The 20,493-nt window shown below is 44.5% G+C and overlaps 1 protein-coding gene across 2 annotated transcripts in view; it reads right to left on the bottom strand.

Annotated features, from left to right (window-relative positions):
- KAZN (kazrin, periplakin interacting protein) overlaps positions 1-20,493 on the bottom strand; it is a 1,045,723-nt gene that overhangs the window by 1,010,055 nt on the left and 15,175 nt on the right. The window contains exon 1 of one of the 2 annotated variants that reach the window (XM_012763125.3): positions 10,807-11,618. The exons of the other annotated variant lie outside the window; for it this stretch is intronic. Within the exon in view, the coding sequence (XP_012618579.3) occupies positions 10,807-10,927 (121 nt within the window). The 5' untranslated portion in view covers positions 10,928-11,618. Of the gene's footprint in view, positions 1-10,806; positions 11,619-20,493 lie in introns of those variants that run through there. 2 annotated transcript variants of the gene reach the window in all.

The following is a 20,493-nucleotide window of genomic DNA, read 5'->3' as shown; positions in this document are numbered from 1 at the left end:
GTTTACAAGTATGTGCCAGTGGCCCTACCTACTTTGGAATGTGGGGAAAACCATAATCAGTGAAATCAATGTCAAATTTCTTGTTTCAAAAATGTATTTCTGGCTACTGTGATAATTTTTCATTCATGTTCTATTGTAATTGTTTTTACTGTTATTTCACGTTATTCTCCGTTATGGAACTGCATTTTGGTTTACACAGAATAGTTAATAATAAGTACATTTTGAGAGAACGGTGCCTTCTTGAAAAAAGTTATCTTTGTGTTTCCCACTGGCTGATAAACCAGTTAGTATTCAACAAATGATGGTAAAATTATTTCATTTTCCTAAAAATCTATAATAAAACACTTAATTGGAGAAAGAATATCTGAAAATTCAGATGAGAGGAGCAATGATTTTAATACAGAAGAGGTTTTGATATTTTTAGCACATAGAAACAATTAAAAAATGTATCTCTTAAATTCCATCTAAATGTTATGATAAAACATCACAAATATCTTAGTTTATTTCATTTAAACCCTTTACTACTTTATTTTCACCAGATACATCATCGATGTTTTAGTTAATTTTTTTCAAAAGTCTCAGTAGGACAATCATGTTCGTTTTGACAAACAACCCTAGGATTTTATTTCTATTAATTCAAATAGACAAAAACAGATACCTGAAAGCAGCATGAATGCCCTGACACCTTCTTGTGAGGTTATGCCTCATCTAAAAGACTAATTAACGTTTTCTACTATTGTATTTAAACCAAATCACAGATCCTTAACCCAAATTCTTGAGTCTAGGAATGAATTTCAAATGGCCTTAAAATCACACACACACAAATGTTTTTTTGGGGGGATGGGATGGAGTGGGGGTGGGGCAGGATCTCTATTCTTGAGAGTATTTGCAACCAAAAAGTTTTAAGGCTGACTCAGAGGAAGGAAATTAAGGGTTACTTGGAGGATAAGTCTGTTTCACTAGAGTGTCCCTTTCACATAATTTGAATAAGAGCTATTGCATATGAATTGGTTTCCTATTCACTCTCATAATTTAAGAGTGGAAAAATGTTTTCTGAGTGTTCATTTATTCATTCACTTCCCAATAAGCATTATTGAGTGCTTACTGAATACTAGGTATTATTCACCAAGATAGTAAATCAGAAGGATGAGCAATTTGGGGAGAAGGATGAATAATCAAATTGCTGACACACTGAGTATGAGACACTTGTGGGATATCCAAGTGGAGACGTTCATGTAGGAGAGAGGCCCAGGCCAAAGACTTAAATTTGGAGGTCAGTAAAATATGGGTGGTAAAGTCATTAAACTTATTGGTGTATTTGAGCCCATAGTTGCATGCATAATGTTAGAAGAAGGTTAAAGAGACAAACAACCAATGTTTCCTGGGTGCATGGAGGAATTACCTTCCTAAGAAACTGGAAGGTAGTTGCAAGAAATCTAGCAAAGAAAGTCCCAAATGAGGGAGAAATAAACCACACCAAGATGTAGAACGATCCAGTAAAATAAAGATATAACCACCCAAACCGAGAATCAATTTCAGTGGAATGCTATCAGTGGAAATCAGGTTGCAGCCAGTAGGTAAGAAATGAACCTTCAGTGTGCTACATATTTAGGGAAAGGATTGGGAGATGAAGTGGAAAAGGAGCTTGCTATTTAGCACCTGATGTGATATGAAATAAATACCAAGTTAATGCCTTTGAGAAATAATAAAATCATTGTTCTCCAAATCCCAGAAGACAACCCACTGAGAGAATATCCAGGGAAGAGTAATAACTTTTTTTTTTTTTTTTTTTTTTTTTTTTTTTTGAGACAGAGTCTCGCTTTCTTGCCTAGGCTAGAGTGAGTGCCGTGGCGTCAGCCTAGCTCACAGCAACCTCAAACTCCTGGGCTCAAGCGATCCTCCTGCCTCAGCCTCCCGAGTAGCTGGGACTACAGGCACAAGCCACCATGCCCGGCTGATTTTTTTATATATATATATTAGTTGGCCAATTAATTTCTTTCTATTTTTATGGTAGAGACGGGGTCTCGCTCAGGCTGGTTTTGAACTCTTGACCTTGAGCAATCCGCCCGCCTCGGCCTCCCAGAGTGCTAGGATTACAGGCGTGAGCCACCGCGCCCGGCCGGAAGAGTAATAACTTTTGCATTACATCTGTATAATTAAGGGTTCAAGCAGAAAAATAGAGCAGTAGGGTGTTATATATGTATCCTACTGTGTGTATACACATGCATATATATGGAAAGATAATAGACACATATGTATATACATGAGTACAGGGAATTCATTTGTACAATTATGGGAGCTGGCTAGGCATCCTCCACAAGGTAGTCTCTGCATGTACTGCTGAAGCCTAAAGTTCACAGGCAGGCAGGCAGGTGTGAAGGTCATAAGTAGGCTTGAATTCCACAGAACAGACTGAAACCTGTGTTGTTTCCTGTTGCCTCTGACCTTGGCAATAAGAATGAGCATACATACTTTTGGTCTAGGGATCAGAGACACTGAAGATCCAGGGGCAAAGACAGCAATTGCAGGTCCAACTGCTGCTTCCTGTCAACAAGTCAGCATAACAGCAACAATGTGTGTGCACATGCATGCTACAAAATGGCTATTGCCTTCCTAACATCCTCCAACTAGTGTAAAAGAATTTCCTCTTATAGCCTACCCTACCTGGACACATATAAGAAAATGGAATTCTGGAAGATGTAGTTCAGCCTCACCATGTGGGCATATTACAAAGCCATCACAATGTGTACTCTCAGGGATTCCAAGCCTGGGTGGCTACTAGAATAAGGGGTCTGGGTAATCCCTGTGCTTCATGAAGGTACTGTCACTGGGAGGAATAAACAAAGGAAGTAATGTAGAAATCTGAGGGTGGGACCACAAAGATCAGCTTGTTTATCCTCTCATTTTGTTCTCACTGCATTGCTCACATGTATATATACCAATTAGATAAACAAGGGGATTAGGAAATAATTGACTCAATTTACCTCTCTATTACTTCTTATCCCAAACATCCCTTCTAATGAAAGAAAATGTTCAATTTCCGCTATTTTTTTTCAGGCAGTATTTTTCTTGGATGAATAGTTTTGATTATTACAGTGAAGAATAAAAGGATTTCTAATAAATCTCTGAAAACAGTTGAGCAAATGGAAGTGACAGTGCTGGCTTAAATAAAGGAGAGGACCCAAATGCTATTTATACCTTTTCTTTGGCTCTCCTAAAAGATTAAGTACTGCTACAAGGTGTAGCCTTATTTGTTGTTATGCAAAAATGTAAATGAGAGGGGTTTATTTATACTCTACCAAATTTCCATTCTTGGGGTGAGGTGCCAGTGGAAAGAGGGAAGCTAATCTGAAAACAAACACCAATTCAATAAAGCTCATTTAAAATTTTTATTTGTGTTGGGGAAACCCACAGTCTTTAACTATGGGTAGGAAAGATGTTTCTCCTACTACTTACATTCTGTTAATGCTGCACTCTCAAAGAGTATCGTTAATCTATAGTCTATACGACTGTACTTTTCTAAGCATGTTTAGAGTCACAGAGCTGATCTTGACTGAGGGAGAGGTGTTTCTCCAAGAGCTTTCCTGTGACTATAGACTGTTGGAGAAAAGAGTTAGTCGAGGAAGATGGTGCATGACCTGCTGTGCTACCCTGGAGTATTATAGAATATGTGGTGACATTTTAAAACTACATGTTTATGTTTTCTTAAATTATAAAAGGAATATTTTATATTGTATAAATTTTGGAAAATAAAGATATATAAAAAACAAAAACACTTTATACATAGTAACTCGTTGTCAGACTCACCACAACCCTATGAAATAGTCAACTATTATCCTCATTTTAGAGATGAGGAAAGAGTGGCACAGAGAAGTTAAGGTACTTGCCTAAGGTCACACAGCTAGTGAATGGCAGAACTGAGATGTGAACCCAAGATGCTGAGCCCTTAAGCCCATGCTAGTAACCACGTGTCCTTGCCTCTGACACATAGGTCTCTGGGGAAATAGGCCTGCTTCTCATGTAAGGAAATGTGGGCAGACTGACGGCTCACAAGCGAGGGCTACTGTCCATGCTGCTTATTCCAACGCGGTAAGGCCCCAACCTGGCCCCGTTGCTTTTTCCTCAAACCGTCACTGGTGGGAACTTCTTATGGTCAAGGGGTGGTCTAAGGGATGTCACTGACAGTAAGTGCAGCATGGTCAGCTGCACGAATCCCAAGGAGATCTCCAGGGACCACTAGGGAATACTGCCCGCTGGGACTGAGGGTGGAGATGGGGCAGGGAGGGGCTGCTGGAGGAGAGGAAGGAGTGTCTGGCGCCCACCGTGTGGTCTGCTGTGCCTAAAACATGGGTAAAGCCTGGAGTCCAGAGTAGCAATTCATCAGCCCCAGGGACTACGGCAGGCGTCCTCAAACTACGGCCCGTGGGCCACGTGCGGGCCACCTAGCACATTTATCCGGCCCTCGGGTGTTTTTGCCACCGCTGCCTGTCCTACTTAGCAGCTGACTCGTCCCAGGCCCACAGTGTGCACTCTCCAACAGTCTGAGGGACAGTGAACTGGCCCCATGTTTAAAAAGTTTGAGGTGCCCAGCGTGGTGGCTCACGCCTGTAATCCTAGCACTCTGGGAGGCTGAGGCAAGCGGATTGCTCCAGGTCAGGAGTTCAAAACCAACATGAGCAAGAGCGAGACCCTGTCTCTACTAAAAAGAGAAAGAAATTAATTGACCAACTAAAAATATATGTACAAAAAATTAGCCGGGCATGGTGGCACATGCCTGTAGTTCCAGCTACTTGGGAGGCTGAGGCAGCAGGATCGCTTGAGCCCAGGAGATTGAGGTTGCTGTGAGCTAGGCTGACGCCACGGCATTCTAGCCGAGGCAACAAAGTGAGACTCTGTCTCAAAAAAAAAAAAAAAAAAAAAATTAAAAATTACAAAATAAAAAGTTTGAGGACCCCTGGACTAGGGCAATAAATTATTTTTCCCACTGCCCTCGATTCCCCAAGCCACCTTAAGGACAATCAAGGAGAATTTGTCTCAAGAAAGAGAATGAACACAACCACAACTTTGCTTTGCCAGGTTCCTCTAACACCATTTTATCATGCTAACAGCTTTCTCCTACGGATGGCAGCCACCCTGTGGAATGACTAGCGATTTGGTTTAAAGCAGACACATCAGCATCGTCCTGGTGAAAACCGCAACACAGCCGTCTGTGGCACCCGCACCACATGAGGGGTGGAGGACCCAGATGCCCCAGACACAGTTCCTGACCTCAGGAAGCTCAGAGTCTAAGCAGACGACATCGATGAACAGAAATGACAACACAATATAACACGTTACGAACCGTAACTACAACCCCAGTGGTAACAGATTCCACACGCACCCAGCAAACATTCATTGATTTGCTGGCATAGATGTTCAACCAACATTTCTGGAAATGAATTTCTGGAGGAGAGTCTGGAAGGGAGAACAGGAATAAATAGAGATTTCAGGTCCAGATGGCTTGAGCTTGAATCCTGGCTCAATCACCGACTAGTTAAGAGAAATACTTCCCCCTCTATGGGCATCAGTTTCCCCATCTATAAAATGGGGATGATTTTACTTGTCTTATGAGGATGTGACAAGGATAAAATAAGGTAACATGTAAAGCCCTTAGCACAATGACCATCCCAGAATAAACACTCACTGAGTGTCACCTACGGTTGTGCTCAGTGGTGGCCAGAGGTTAGCCACAGCAAATCTTTGTCTGAAATGTCAAAGCACACCGTTTCCACCAGAGAAACAGCCAGGCAAGGAGCAGTTCCTATACAGCACTGCTTAGGGATCTACAGGGAAACCTTAAAGCTGTGCTCCCATTGCCACGATGGAGAGACAGGAAGCACGCTCTTTCTTTGCTCACTTCATCTGTTTAACTGTGGCAAAAGCACCCAATGTGCTCAGCATCCAGAAGATGCCATATATGTTGTAATATTAAGGAAATCAGACAAATGTTATTATATTAATAGTTCCCTTCCCTCTTGGTTATAAATCTGGCAAGTGGCTTCCAAGTATATACAGGCTCTATATTCAGAAGGTCCCTATATTGTTCAAAAGGCAAGGAAAGGAGTTTGGCTGGCAGCCAGCCTTCAGAAGGAACATGATAATACAGTGAAAAGATGACCAGACCCCAGCTCCAGGTACCGGCTGGACAGACGAGAGAGACACACAGGCTGGCTTGCATTTGTTTGAGTTTCTGCACGGCATGGGGCAGGGGACCCACCTTCACTGATCATGCAAATGAGCAGCCTTGCAGAGCAGCTGCAGTCCAGGTGAGGAAGTCTTGTCACTTTCCTGTCCTCACCTCCCTCCTCCTTGAGCTGGGCCTGGATCCCTGCAGCGTCAGCAGGACATATTGGACAGAATGACTTTGGTCGTTCTGATCCAGCCAAGTAAGCCCACAGAAATGCTTTCCACCCAAATGAGGTAGGTTGGACATAAACTACAGTGACACAGGGGCAGCTTAGCAAGTCAGAGGCTGCCTGGCACAAGAGATGAAATACCGACAAGCTGTGGTCACCCTACCAACAGCTGCCAGCCAGGCAATGGGACAAGAGTCCTCTGCAGAGACGCAGCCAAATACCAAGCATTTGGGAGGCTGAGGAGAAGATAGACAAGGGGAATCATTCAGCCAGACTGAGGTCAATAGCACACCACCCTGAGTCTATACTGCCTGCACCCTCAGAGTCCTCCGACATCCTCAGTAAGATGTTGGAACAGCCAAACACCTGAGTTATGCTGGATATTGTGATGTCAGCTGAGGCACTTCCTGGGAGTGTGGCCTTAAGTTCCTACCTGAAGGAGGTCAGACAGGAAGACTGGACAATGGCAGCTTCCATCGTCATGCCTGCCCAGGCAGGCTAAATTCTCACCTACCATTTTGGGCTAAGGCAGGTGACAGAGGCAAAAGGAAATAGGGTAGGAGTAAGAAATAGAGGAGGATTAACTGCTTTGTAGGACGAGCCACTCAGGAGTGGGATGAAGGACCATGGAGAGGGACAAGGATGAGCAATGGCACCCAAGCCACCAAAGATCCAGAATGCTGCGCTCTCCTCCAAATCCTCAAGCAAGATAAGATGTATTTTTAAAAACCCTTTCCAGGAGCTACGGGGTTGCCTTTTTTGAGTACAGCCTTGGAGGTTGGGCTGACTGAGGTTTAAATCCAATTCCACCAGCATCAGAGTCTCACCGTTAACTAGGAAGGCACCATCCCCCCTGCAGGACGGAGTGAAGATGAGGCGGCTGCAATCTTGTCCAGCTCCATTGTTATAGATTTGGGCACATGGCGGGAACTCCGTTCTTGCTGGGATTTCCAGATCTACTCTAAATGCCTCCTGAAGCAACTCCTGCTACACAGGCATGAGGGGGCTCAGGAATGATGGTGCAGGAGGATATGAGACAGCCAACGCGCCACGCAGCCTCAAACGAACCCGCAAAAAAGCACCTGTCGGAGCCAAAGCCTCAGGCTGGAGCCCTTTGTCATTGTCCCACACACCTTCTGTCTACCCAATGCTGTGCTGCCTAGGCTGGTCTAGGGCAAGGGTCAGCAAAGTTTTGGGCTTTTCTGCAGATAATAAAGCCAGATAATAAACATGGTGTCAGTCACAACTACTCAACTCTACCACTGCAGCACTAAAGCAGCCAAGATGGGCACGTAAGGGCACGGGCATGGCTCTGTGCCCATCAGAGTCTATTTACAAAAGCAAGCAGTGAGCCAGATTTGGTGCCGAGGCCATAGTCTGCCAGCCCCTGGTTCAAAGCTCACACAGCCAGCAATAGCTGAACTGGGACAGGAAGAAAGAACGCCAGTCTTCCCACAGCCCCACCAGAACTTCACGCTCCCACTGCTGCTAACTGGTTAGGGTTTATACTGGTCTCACCTATACCTGATTTCACCCTTTCTGCCAGACATATACCCTTAGCCCCCTAAATCCTAGGCGTACTTTCATGCTCATGCCTGTCCCACCTCCACCCCATTAAGCATCCCTACTGCTCCATTCTCAGAAATCAACTTCTTCTCCTAAGACATGAGACACTTATAGATATAAAAAATTAACCCAAGTCATCACCCGGGCCCATGAGATTTTGAGGTTAAAGGCACAAGCTCGAGGGGCAGACCAAGACTTACCTTCCCACATGGCATGAATATGAGCATGCAGGCAACCCCTGAGTGTTTCCTCTGCCTGTAGAAATTGGTTAGGGTTTTTAAAAATTATGTGAGCTAGTTTATGTAAAACACATAGGAAGGGTGGTTCAGAAAATGGTATTGTTAAAAAGTCACATTGTGGGCCGGGCGCGGTGGCTCACGCCTGTAATCCTAGCTCTCTGGGAGGCCGAGGCGGGCGGATTGCTCAAGGTCAGGAGTTCAAAACCAGCCTGAGCAAGAGCGAGACCCCGTCTCTACTATAAATAGAAAGAAACTAATTGGCCAACTGATATATATATAAAAAATTAGCCGGGCATGGTGGCGCATGCCTGTAGTCCCAGCTACTCGGGAGGCTGAGACAAAAGGATCCCTCAAGACTAGGAGTTTGAGGTTGCTGTGAGCTAGGCTGACGCCACGGCACTCACTCTAGCCTGGGCAACAAAGCGAGACTCTGTCTCAAAAAAAAAAAAAAAAAAAAAAGTCACATTGTGTATAATTCTCTTTTCCTCGATATGCTTGTACCTTTACCACCAGCTACATTATCATCCCCTTGAATACGGGCCACAACCTACTCTCCAGGCCCTGTGGGTCCCAGCGCCGAGCACAGCCCCTAGTAGCTACTCAGTGAATACGTGGGATTGGTGGCTGCCTCTCACTTGGGAACAGACACGATTAACCTTGCGGCTCTAAGCCCCCCGGAGGAGTCTGCGACTGATTTTCACATACATTTAAGATCTCATTTGTGATACTAACCTGGCTGCAAATGGCCGGCTGGAGACATATCTGTGTTTGCTCTCAATTCCTTTTGCCTCCTAATTGAGTGAGCTCTTTTGACTTAGAGGTTAATTATCCCTCCCTGCGTTTCTTTGGGGACAGTGCTCTCTCTGGAGACTGCTGGTCATTATTATTCCATGTTGCATCACTCTCTTGACATATAAAGGATTTTTTTTTTAAAGGAGACAGGATTTCATGGCCTGATTTAGGCCTGGGTGCTCCCAAAAGAAAGCAAAAGCCGCCACAGGGGAGGCACTTTAGAAATCCAACCTGCCTTCCCACAGGAACCTCAGAGAAGTGGAAAGGCACAGGAACCCTGGTCCCAGGAAGCGTCCCAGCCCTCCTCCTGTGTACAAGTAGACGCACCTAAGCCGTTACAGGTCAAATATCCCACAGATGTGTGGAGCGGGAGAGTCTCAAGCTTCCAAACAAACCAGAATCAAGTTGGGGGTGCAGACAGGGACAATCAGCACCTCCCTCTTCTATTACCAAGGGCAGCCGTGCTCCTCCCTGCAAATGGAGATGCCCTGACCAGCCCATGGAAGGAGGCCTTCCACATTTAAACTTATTTAATCTTTGCAATGTCTTTCTGAAGGAGTCTAGTGCCCCCATTTTACAGATGAGTAAACTAAGGCACAGAGAGGCTAAGTAACTTGCCTGAGGTCACACAGCTCTTAGCAAATGAAACTGGGACTCAAATCCAGGCAGTCACCTCCAGAGTCCTCATGCACCCACTCCATGAGCAGCTTCTCCATGCAGACACAAGCCAGTCTTAGAAACCAGCTCAAGTTTGTCTTCTTCGCTGAGCTGTACCCCTCTGAGCCCACAGAACCTCAGGCCTGGAGGGGCCTAGCAGCCCTGAGTCCCAAGCTCTTGTTTTGCAGCTGGTGACAGATACCCCAGGGAAGGGGGTGGGGTCTGCAATTTCCAAGGTCATGCAACTGCCCAACAAAAGTACCGTCACCTGCTCAGCCCCCCAGACTCTTACAGTGTTCTCACCACCTTCCTGAGACCCGCAGCCAAAATGCACAATTAACACTTAGACACCCAGGAAACCATTGGAGGAACTCACGGTCCTTTTCCCGACAGGAATACACTCAGGAAAGGCAGGGAAACAGGCATCCTAATCCCTGTGTGTCTCCAAGTTGAAGCACGCATCAAGCACCATGTGTGGGCAGGGGGACTGTTTGCACCAAGCCATCCTCCCTCACCCGGTTTGCTTTGAAACCAAACGCACATCCTGGCAAGATGGCTGGCATGGGTTAAGGCTGTTCCCATGCCAACTTTTCCATTCTGAACAAAACATGAGCCATTTGGAAGCCACATTCACGAGCAGAGACTGGTGAGGAATTCCCACAGCAGAGTCAAAGGCTGGGAGAGGCTGACACTACTACGAGTATTGGAGTTACCCCAGCAGTGGCTGTGGAGGCATGGATGAAACACCGCTCCTAGGGGCAGAGAGAGGCAAGGTGACAGAAAGGCGGCTAGTCTGGGACTGGCACCTGCCCCCAAAAGATGGCCACAGTCACCATATCATCAGACCCTCCCTCATCCTCCAGGTGGCCACAGAGAAAGTCAACGATGAAAGACAAATAGGGACCCTCACTCATCATGCCCAAGTGGCACATTCAGTCTCAGGGCAAGTCCTAAAAACTTTATTGTTTAAAGTGATAAATGCCAGGCAATCACGTCACTGGCTGGTTGAGTCTCATATATCCCAAGTTACATCAAGAAAGAGGTGAGGCAGGCAGGGAGACAGATACACACACACCCCCACAGACCTCTGCTGTTGGCGACCCCCGTTAGCGCCCCACTACCCATTCTCCGGGCACGCCACACGACAGGCTCCCTACCTGCTTCCATAAGTTGGCACTGCTGACCAAAGACGTTGGAGAAGGTGACCGGGCCTGTGGCAGAACCAGATGTCCCCAGCGTGGATTCCATGGCGATTTCGGGGTGTCTGGAGTTGGTCATGTGGCGGCATCCAGACCCCTAGAGTGCCCCAGCAAAGGACATGGCCACTGGCCCAGGAACCGCAGATCTGTGGGTACTTGTCACTTTCAAGAAAATATCCCTGTCCCCAAAGTTTATAGTGTTCCTTCCTCTTATGACCCTTTCCTTGCAGTTTTTCTCAAACACCAGTTAAGTAAACACTGAACCCCTATAGGGCTCAGCGAATCTTGCCCAGCTGCAGGAGTTCAGAGCAGAAGAAAAATCTTAAGGTTCCCTCCCCCGCCCTCCTACCGGGAGTTGTTTCCTCTTGCCCTGGAAGGGCGACTGGGACTGGGCCCCCAGTCTGGTCTGTCTGCGGGGTCACCTGGAAGGGGCAGAGCACGGGGAGCAGCTCAGCGGAGGACGCGTTCCAGCGCCAGCTGCAGGCAAAGCACTGCGGGGCTCAGCCGCGTCTCCTTCCCGCGGAGCAGTGCAGGGAGCGAGGCCGCCTGGGGTTCCCCTGGGTTCTGGCCTCGCAGGCTCCCCGCAGCGCCCGCCCTGGGCTCCGGTGTCCCTGCGTCCCCACGTGAGCGCCGCGGTCCCCGGGTCTCCCGCGTCCCGCCGCAGCCAGAGGGAGAGAGCGAGGGGCGTGCAGCGCGGGCTCTCTGCGGCTCGGCTCGGGACCCACCAGGGGCCCGGCTCATCCTTCACTCGCTCAGATGCCTGTGCCTTCTGCTCCTCGCTGGGCGCTGGGCGGTCTGGGGCCCACTGGGTCACGGTCACCAAGCCCCTGCTCCGACCTGCTGCAACGGCCCCAGCCCGCTCCGCCACCCCTTTTCCGTGATGCAAAAGGGCCTTCACTTGGAGATATTCTGGATGCAGAGGGAAGTGCTAACTCAGCCAGCAGGCTCCAGGGCTGCTGTAACCTCTTCATGCCCACAGCCAAGGAAGTGCCAGGCACAGGAGACCAGACCGCTCAGGGTAAACCCCAAAGAGCAAGAAGGGAAAAGGAGAAAAATGCTGCCCATCCCCACCACCCTTCTGTGACGCGCACGCAGTCTGGATGCTTCATCTTAGCCAACCCAGCCCTATTCAAGGTGAAGAATGGTCTGCCCCCTGCTCCAACCCAAAGGGGCAGTTTCTCTGGAAAAGGGGGAGGAGGAGTTCCTTCACATGATTACAGCAGCTATTTGGGTAGACCCTGTGTCTTTATTTTGCTATTCCATCTGCTAATGGTGAAAGTGCTAACTCTAGATGCTGCGTCATCCCAGGCCAGTACTGGGGCTACTTTCTTTGGGGATTCAGCAGCGACACTGGCGGGGGCACTGGCAATCCCGTTAGGCAGCACCACACATGCCAGGAGAGCAAAGCAGCGGCAGTGAAAGCACCCAGGCCTGTTTCCTCAGGAGGACTTTGGTTTAAAAAGCCATTGCCTCTTCTATATTTAAGACAAAGAAGGTAACATTCCAACTGATCTGTGGGCCAGAAAGGCTCTCAAACAGAGCCCTTTTCATTAGAGCTCTCGGGTCAACAGCGAGGTACAGCTCAGGGTTGTTCTGAGGGTTATTTGGGATGGGTCAGCAAGGCAGAGAAGCCTTGAAACACTTCCAAGAGTTCAATTAAAGTCTGACTTTGTGTTGATGGTTTAAGACCATTCTCTCCAGCAAGTGAGATCTAAGACGAACAAGGGCTAGGGTCAGGAGAAGACCAGATCTCTTGTTAACTGCAGGAACCCCATGCAGGAAGGGAAATGGATCGGCTCCTTGGGTTCAAGTGGAAATGCAAGTTAGAATGCAATAAGCTATATCAGCCACCACTAAAAACATGCAAGGTAAACCTTTATTTGCTAATTCAACCTGCAGATGTCTTCTGCTTGGCAAACCATGTTTTCCTCCCTTCTGCGTATACCCAGTCCATTGCTTCTCACTGCTAAATGGTGTTTCATATATTAAATTTGCCACATTTTACTCCATCTGCTTCCTCAGCACCAAATGATCGAGTTGCTGCCTGTGCTCTGCCTCTATAAATGACACAGTGATGATGTCATCCAGCGTCAGGAGCATCAAGAAACATATCGTCCAAATCAGAACACTCTGAGCGTGAGTGGAGGCACTATGCATAATTACTCCAGGATAAGTGGCATAAACTAGGAGAGATGGATGTGCACAAGAATTTCCCTGGGAATTACTCAAAGATAAATGCAACTTTGATTTCATTAAATGCTGCCAAGTACTACACCGGAACAGCCTTGCTGGTGCGTACTCCCACTCGTACTGCCCGTGGTTGCCAGAGAGAATGGTCTGTGATGTCCCACAATTGCAGCATTCGGAGAAGAGCGTCTTCCATGACAAGGATAGGGATGCTCAGTCACTTGACCACCTTAAACCATCGACACAAAGTCAGACTCTGTATCTGTACTCTTGGAAGAGCTGTTCACAAGCCACCGCGCCCATGGGTTTCCCTTATGGCAGCTCCACTGTCATTATTTATCGTATTCTTGGGTGGGTCTGTTCTTGAGCTCTCTCTCCTGTCTGATTCAGGGCAGGGAGGTGTCAATGTTAACATTTTAAATGTCTTGGCCAACATTTTAAGAAGTCTGGATTTCACACTTTTCAAAACAGGTCAGATTCGATAGCGTAGAGCCTGCATGTCTCCTGCTATAATCAACTGGAGCAGCAGTTACCCCCTTTATAGTGGGGCACAGGCCATCGTGTTACACCAAGCTTGGGTTGCGTTCATTTACAATACAGCCTGTTCCTCACAGAGATGTGTTCAGGTATTAAAAACTCCTTCAGAGATAAAGGTCAAAAGAAAACCACACTAGAGAAGTCATTGACTGACTTCCTGGACTCTTGTTATATCTGTGCTAATAAAGGTCATTTATTTAATATCTGTTTGGTACCTACCTCTATGCTGACCACAGGTCAGTGGCTAGTGGTGTGGCATAGAAAGTGAAGAAGCGGAGGAGTGAAGAGACAGAGAAGCAACACATTATCTATTAATAGCCACCCATCACCTGTCTATCTATGATAAATCCAAAAAATGATTAACCACACAAGTGGGAAAACATACCGCACTGTGAATTATGATCATGAAAGTCTTATCATTCCCACATAAGTGACAACAACCACCTTCTGGGAAAGCTTTAAGGGAGGGAGTATTAGACCTGGGTCTAAGAAGAGACGTGGGATTTGCTTCAATGGAAAGAAGAGTTTTTGGTTGGGGGAGGGGATCTGGGCACAAGCAAGTCACTAGGGCAAGACTAATTTAAATGTTGTGTTATACTGAAAAGGTTTTAAAAGTCTGCTTAGAACTCTTTAGATAAGACGGGATGTAAATTTGCTCTGGTCCAAATCATACCTTTACTTTAATATCTCCCTGGTACCTTTTCAGTCCTGTAGACTTTAAACTGACTTGCTTCAGGAGGCTCCCTTGAGTTTGCTCAGACTCATACTCTCACGGGAGTTAAGAGCTGACTCGACAGGTCAAGTCTGGCTCAGCAGATATATCAGCTGTTGTGACCCACAGCTCCCAAAAGGTATAGAGTACCACAGCCAGATGTTATAGAGAGACAGAAGCAAAGTGAAGGCCAATTTAAAATATATATATATAGCACCGAGCTTGGAAGGGCTTGTTTTACAATGCTTCATTTCTCATAGCAAAAGACCTTAAGTGGAGGCTGCCACATGACATGAGCCGTGCTGGAGCCATATCTGAGCTCCACAGATAATAACATGCCCCCTTCCCAAATGAGGAAACCCAGGCTTAGGAAAATTCATATACTTCGTCGAAGATTACACAGACAGAAAGTTACATAGCCATGAACAGGCAATCTACAAGATGAATGTGTCTACTGGTTCTCTGCTTTGAAACTAGCAAAGAACCTATTACCTATTACTAGCAAAGAAACTACTACCTATTTAAATTGAGGAGTTATACTACTGACTCATATTTCACAAAGCTTTCCATGTAGACTCAAGGTTCCCAGCAAGTCTTAATAAATGTCTCTATTTTAAAAAAAAATGTTTAAGTAGCTTTTATTAAGATATAATTCACATGCCATATAATTCACCCATTAAAGTGCACAATTCAATGGTTTTTAGTATATGCACAGATATGTCAACCATCAACACAGTCAACGTTAGAATATTTTCACCACCTCAAAAGAAACCAGTACACTTTAGCTATCACCCCCTACTCCACTATGCCCTCTCAACCCTAAGCAACCACTAATCTACTTTATCTATTAATTTCCCTGTTATGGACTTCTATATAAACAGAATTATGTAATATGTGGATTTTTCTGTCTGGCTTCTTTCACTTAGCACAATTTCTTCAAGGTTCATCCAACTTGTAACATATGTCAGTATTTCTTTTTATGACTGACTACTATTCCATTGTACGCATAGGCCACATTTTGTTTATCCATTCAAATGTTGATGAATATTTGGGTTGTTCATCATGACTAATGTTGCTATAAAACGTTTGTGTACAGTTTTTGGTATCGGCATTTGCTTTTATTTCTCTTGGGTATTTATACCTTGGAGTGGGGTTGCTGGGTCATATGGTAACCGTCTAATCATTTGAGGAATTGCAAAACTGTTTCCCAGGGGCCTCACCATTTTACATTCCACTGGCTGAAAATGAGGGCTCCAGCTTCTTCATATCCTCGCCAATGCAATAATGTTTTGATGCAGTGCTTAGCACTAAGTTATTCTAGTGACCTTAAAGGTGGCAGAGGTTAAAATAATAACTGGCTTAGAAGGAGCTTAATTAAATTTCAAAACAGACTCATTTGTGAAGACCTTTCTTTTGCTCGAGAAATCACCCATCAATAAATCCAAGGCAGAAAGAGATAATGTTGTCTTTTGCTCTGTCACAACGGAATTCACAGAAATAAACATAATGTTTCTCTGGAGGAATATCATCATCATCATCATTGCCTTCATCATCCCCAGGTCTTAAATCATTCTTGTAATTTTATAAACCTTATCCAGCACTGAATCAAAAATAACTAGGTATCTATTTTCCTTCCCTCCTGAATAATTCAAGTCAATGCAAACTATTGGGCAAGAGAGGTGGAAATCCATGCCAGGGGAGTGGGTGGCAGAGCCCGATGCTGAGTCAGAACCCCGGCAAGATGAAGGGGACCTGTGAGGCAAGGAGAGAGGGCAGCGATCCTGCAGGGCTGGAGCCCGGCCGGGGTGAGTAAGGCATTTGCACAGGAACGGCAGCAGCAACAGGAGACTGGTTACACAGGCTGGGACTGAGCAAATAAGTAAACATACTGAGGATAATGGGAGCCTGGCTTCTCAGTGCTAGAGACAAGACAAAGTGAGAATTAAATCTATGGTGTTGAATAGAAATTGTAAATATCGTTGTGAAAGCATGGTTTTTATTTTATATATAGTCACATAAATAAATCTAGATTTAGATGTGCATGTGTGTACATGTGTGTCAGTATGTACATGCTGTTAATATATTCCCTAATTTTGTCCACTGAGAGGGCCTAGGAATGAGGACAGCCAAAGAGCAATGAGCTCTCTTAGAAACCAAGACCCGGGCTCTAAATACCATTCCTTTATTAAAAGGAACCAGAGATTATTGATCCAGGGCTGATGCAAGGAAAACACAAGGAGAGCTTGACGTCTTGCTCAGCCAGAAAGGAACTGCCCAAAGATGGATGGAGTCATTCTAAAAGGATACAAAAGCCAGTTTGAAGAAACTCCCACTGACCAAATCAAGGATAATTTGAGCATAAAGAAATGATAATAGGGAATTATAACTCATTGAATAGAAATATATACCTCCATATGGATGGCTGGATAAATATATAAATATATTCATAAATAAATGCATAGAGAGCTAGAAGAAAAAGTTTTACAGTAGAATGCCAGTCGATAAATATATGAAATGACAGAATTGGAAAACTAATTTCTGACAGCCCTTCATAGTTATAATTCAAGCAGGAAATAGCCATGAATGCTAAAACTATGATATGTCAACCATCAACACAGTCAATGTTAGAATATTTTCACCACCCAGATGAAAGTTTATGAGAAATGGTATACTTACAATTTCAAACTATGTCTCTCCACAAAATCTTTATTAATCTCAAAAAGAAAAGGGAGTGACTTCACAGTGGGAAAACCTGGAAGACACCATCTTTTTTTTTTTTTTTTTTTTTGAGACAGAGTCTCACTTGTTGCCCAGGCTAGAGTGAGTGCCGTGGCATCAGCCTAGCTCACAGCAACCTCAAACTCCTGGGCTCAAGCGATCCTCCTGCCTCAGCCTCCCGAGTAGCTGGGACTATAGGCATGCGCCACCATGCCCGGCTAATTTTTTCTATATATATTAGTTGGCCAATTAATTTCTTTCTATTTATAGTAGAGACGAGGTCTCGCTCTTGCTCAGGCTGGTTTCGAACTCCTGACCTTGAGCAATCCGCCCGTCTCGGCCTCCCAGAGAGCTAGGATTACAGGCGTGAGCCACCGCGCCCGGCCGGAAGACACCATCTTAATCAAAGTTAATTACAAAGTTAGCAACATTAGTACCAGGATAAGTCAAAATCATGTCCTAACCTAATAGGATGCAATGAGAAAAACTTAGCACCACTTCTGTAATATTCTTGACCAAGATTCATTACTTGAATCTACTCATGAAAAAAATTACATAGACCCACACTGAAGAACATTCTACAAAATAACTGTCCTATAATCTTTAAAAGTGGCAGGGTCATCAGAGTTAAGGAAAATCCAAGGAATTGTTCCAAGCCAAAAGCAATTAAAGAGGCAGGGCAGCTAAATGCAACTTGTGATCTGAATTCTTCCAGTAAAACTTGAATGGAGTAAGTAATGGTGGATCAATGCTAATTCCTTGAGTTTGACAGTTGTACCACAGTTAACAGGAGAATTCCCTTGATGTGTGGGAAATGCACACTAAAACATCTGAGAGTCATAGGGCATCATGTCTACAACATATTCTCACATGGCTTGGGGGTGGGGAGTTTGTGGTACCATTCCTGTAGTTTTCCTATAGTTTTAGGAAAATAACAGAAGTACAACGACAACATGGTCAGAAAGCAAAAGAAACAGACAAGTGCAAGAAAACCACTGCAACAAGATTACTTCACATGGTCAGGGAAATGGGGCAAGGTAGGGAATTTTGGAAAAGGAATGGAAACTATAAAAATTTGCCAAACTGATATTAGACACAGGTGGAAAGAATTAGTGAACCAGAAGATGAGTCAGAAGAGAGTCAGAATAAAGCAACATAAACAACAGGATGAAAAGACCAGAGGAAAGAATGTGACACAGCGATTCAGTTAAAAGGTATAACCTAGGTTTATTTGCCATCCCCCAAAACAAGAAGAGAAGCGGGAGAAAAGAAGTAGCAACAACATCAGAAGAGATAACTGATGATACCTGTGATAGTTAATTGCATGTCAACTTGACTGGGTTACGGGACGCTCAGATAGCTGGTTATTTCTGGGTCTATCTGAAAGAGTGTTTCTGGAATAGATTAGCATTTGAGTCAGTAGACTGAGCAGAGAAGATCCACCCTCACCAATGTGGGCAGGCATCTGTTGAGGCCGGAATAGAACAAAAAACAGAGGAAGGCAATCTCTCTTTTTCTTCCTCTCTCTCTCTCTCCCCTTGAGCTGTGACATTCATCTACTCCCCTCTTTGGATACTGGAACTCCTAGTTCTCTAGCCTCAGACTCCAGGACTCACCCCTGCACTCCCCGTCCTGGTTCTCAGGCCTTCAGCCTTGTACTGGGAGTTACATCGGCTACCCTGGGTCATGGGCCTTTGTTTGGACTCACACCTAATTTTAGGCTTCCCTGAGTCTCCAGCTTGCAGACAGCAGATCATGGGACTTCTTGGCTTCCATAATCACATGAGCCAATTCCCACTTCTATTTGTTCTGTTGCTCTAAAGAAAGAAAGGGAGAGGGGAAGGGGAAGAGGAGGAGAGGGGAGGAGGGGGGGCAGAGGGGAGGGGGAAGAAAGGGAAGGAAGGAGAGAAAAAGAAAGGAAGGAAGGAAGGGAGGGAGGGAAGAAGGAAGGACAAGGAAAGAAAGGAAGGAAGGAAGGAAGGAAGGATAAAAGGAAAGAAAAGAAAACGAAAGTTGCTATAGCTCTGTTATTATCAAAATAGATTTTATGATAAAAACAAGTTCTAGCAACCAAAAATATTCTTTATAATAACAAAACGATCAATTCAGTAAGCCTCCAAAATGAGGCAAAAAGTGACAAACTATGAGGAAAACTAAACCCACAGCAAGTGAAAAATACAAAAACTAAACAAAAAACAATCTAGAAAAATTGAACATACTTAACATACTGGCGAATGGACATATACAATGGATCGTTTGTGCCCAACAATTACAGACTACACATTCTTTAAAAGAAAGATTCCAAAAATTGTCCCTATGGCAGACCTTACTTCAAATCTCAAAAAATGTCAAAAGGATAAAAGGAAATTTTCTTAATCTGATAAAGCGTTTGTATTCAAAAGCCTGCAGAAAAGATCATTTGCAATGGTGAAATATTAAAAGCTTCCTCTTAAAATCAGGAATGAGACAAAAGTGACCATTATCATCACTTCTATACAACATTATATTATATTGAAGGTAAAAGAAATGAGATTTGAGGTTCGAAATAGAAAAATAGAATTTTCACTATTTGCAGTTGACATGATTGTGGCAGAAAAGCCAAAAAGAAAAGCCTACAGATAAATTCTTAGAATCAATTTGCAAAATTCCTAGAAATAAGGTGTATGTCAAAAAGCAAATTGTAGTTCTATACACAAAACACAAAACAAAAAAATCAAACTTTTAAAATATAACAATAGCATCAAAACATATCAAATAATTAGCAATAAATCTAATTAAAAACCCTCAAGACCGCTCTATAGAAAGCTATAAAAGATGGATATAAAGAAACCTAAACAAATGAAGAAATGCACCATGGAGTCATGATTCAATGACTCAATGTTGTAAAAGTTTCGATTCTCCCATATTAGTCTACAGATTTAATCAGATCAAAATTGGAACAGATTTTCAGTAAAACTTGACAAGATGATGCTAAAATTTAATTGAAACGGCAACGGGGCAACAGCTCTTGGAAAAGGCCACCAAATATGAGGACTTGCTCTCCCAGTTTATCTAGACAGGTTATTAAGCTTCAGTAATCAAGAGAGTGTGGTACTGGCCCCCGGATATGCAAATAGACCAATGTGGACCATGAAAGGTCCAGATGCTGGCTCACACATGGCATCATGACAAAGCTGTCACTACAGACCACTGACCATCAATGTTGAAGAGATGTTGAATGGTGCTCAATCAATTGGAAATCCATATGGGAGAAAAACGTGAAATTTCACTCCCAGCTCACACCATAGAAAAAAGTAAGTTACAGGTGGATTGCAGATTTCAGTGTGAAATCAAAACAAAACTTTTTGACAATGATAGAGACTATCTCTGTGACCTTGGTGGAGGAATGTAGGCAATGACTTCCTAAACAGCACATTTCCATAAAGGAAAAAAAAAGATTGACAAATGACGCATCAAAGTTAAGGGCTTCTCCCAGTCTGTGGTTTGCCTTT

Source organism: Microcebus murinus, chromosome 2, assembly GCF_040939455.1.
Source record: "Microcebus murinus isolate Inina chromosome 2, M.murinus_Inina_mat1.0, whole genome shotgun sequence".
NCBI classification, from domain to species: Eukaryota; Metazoa; Chordata; class Mammalia; order Primates; family Cheirogaleidae; genus Microcebus; species Microcebus murinus.
The sequence above is the reverse complement of the archived record's forward strand: the minus strand, read 5'-3'. Positions and strand labels throughout refer to the sequence as shown.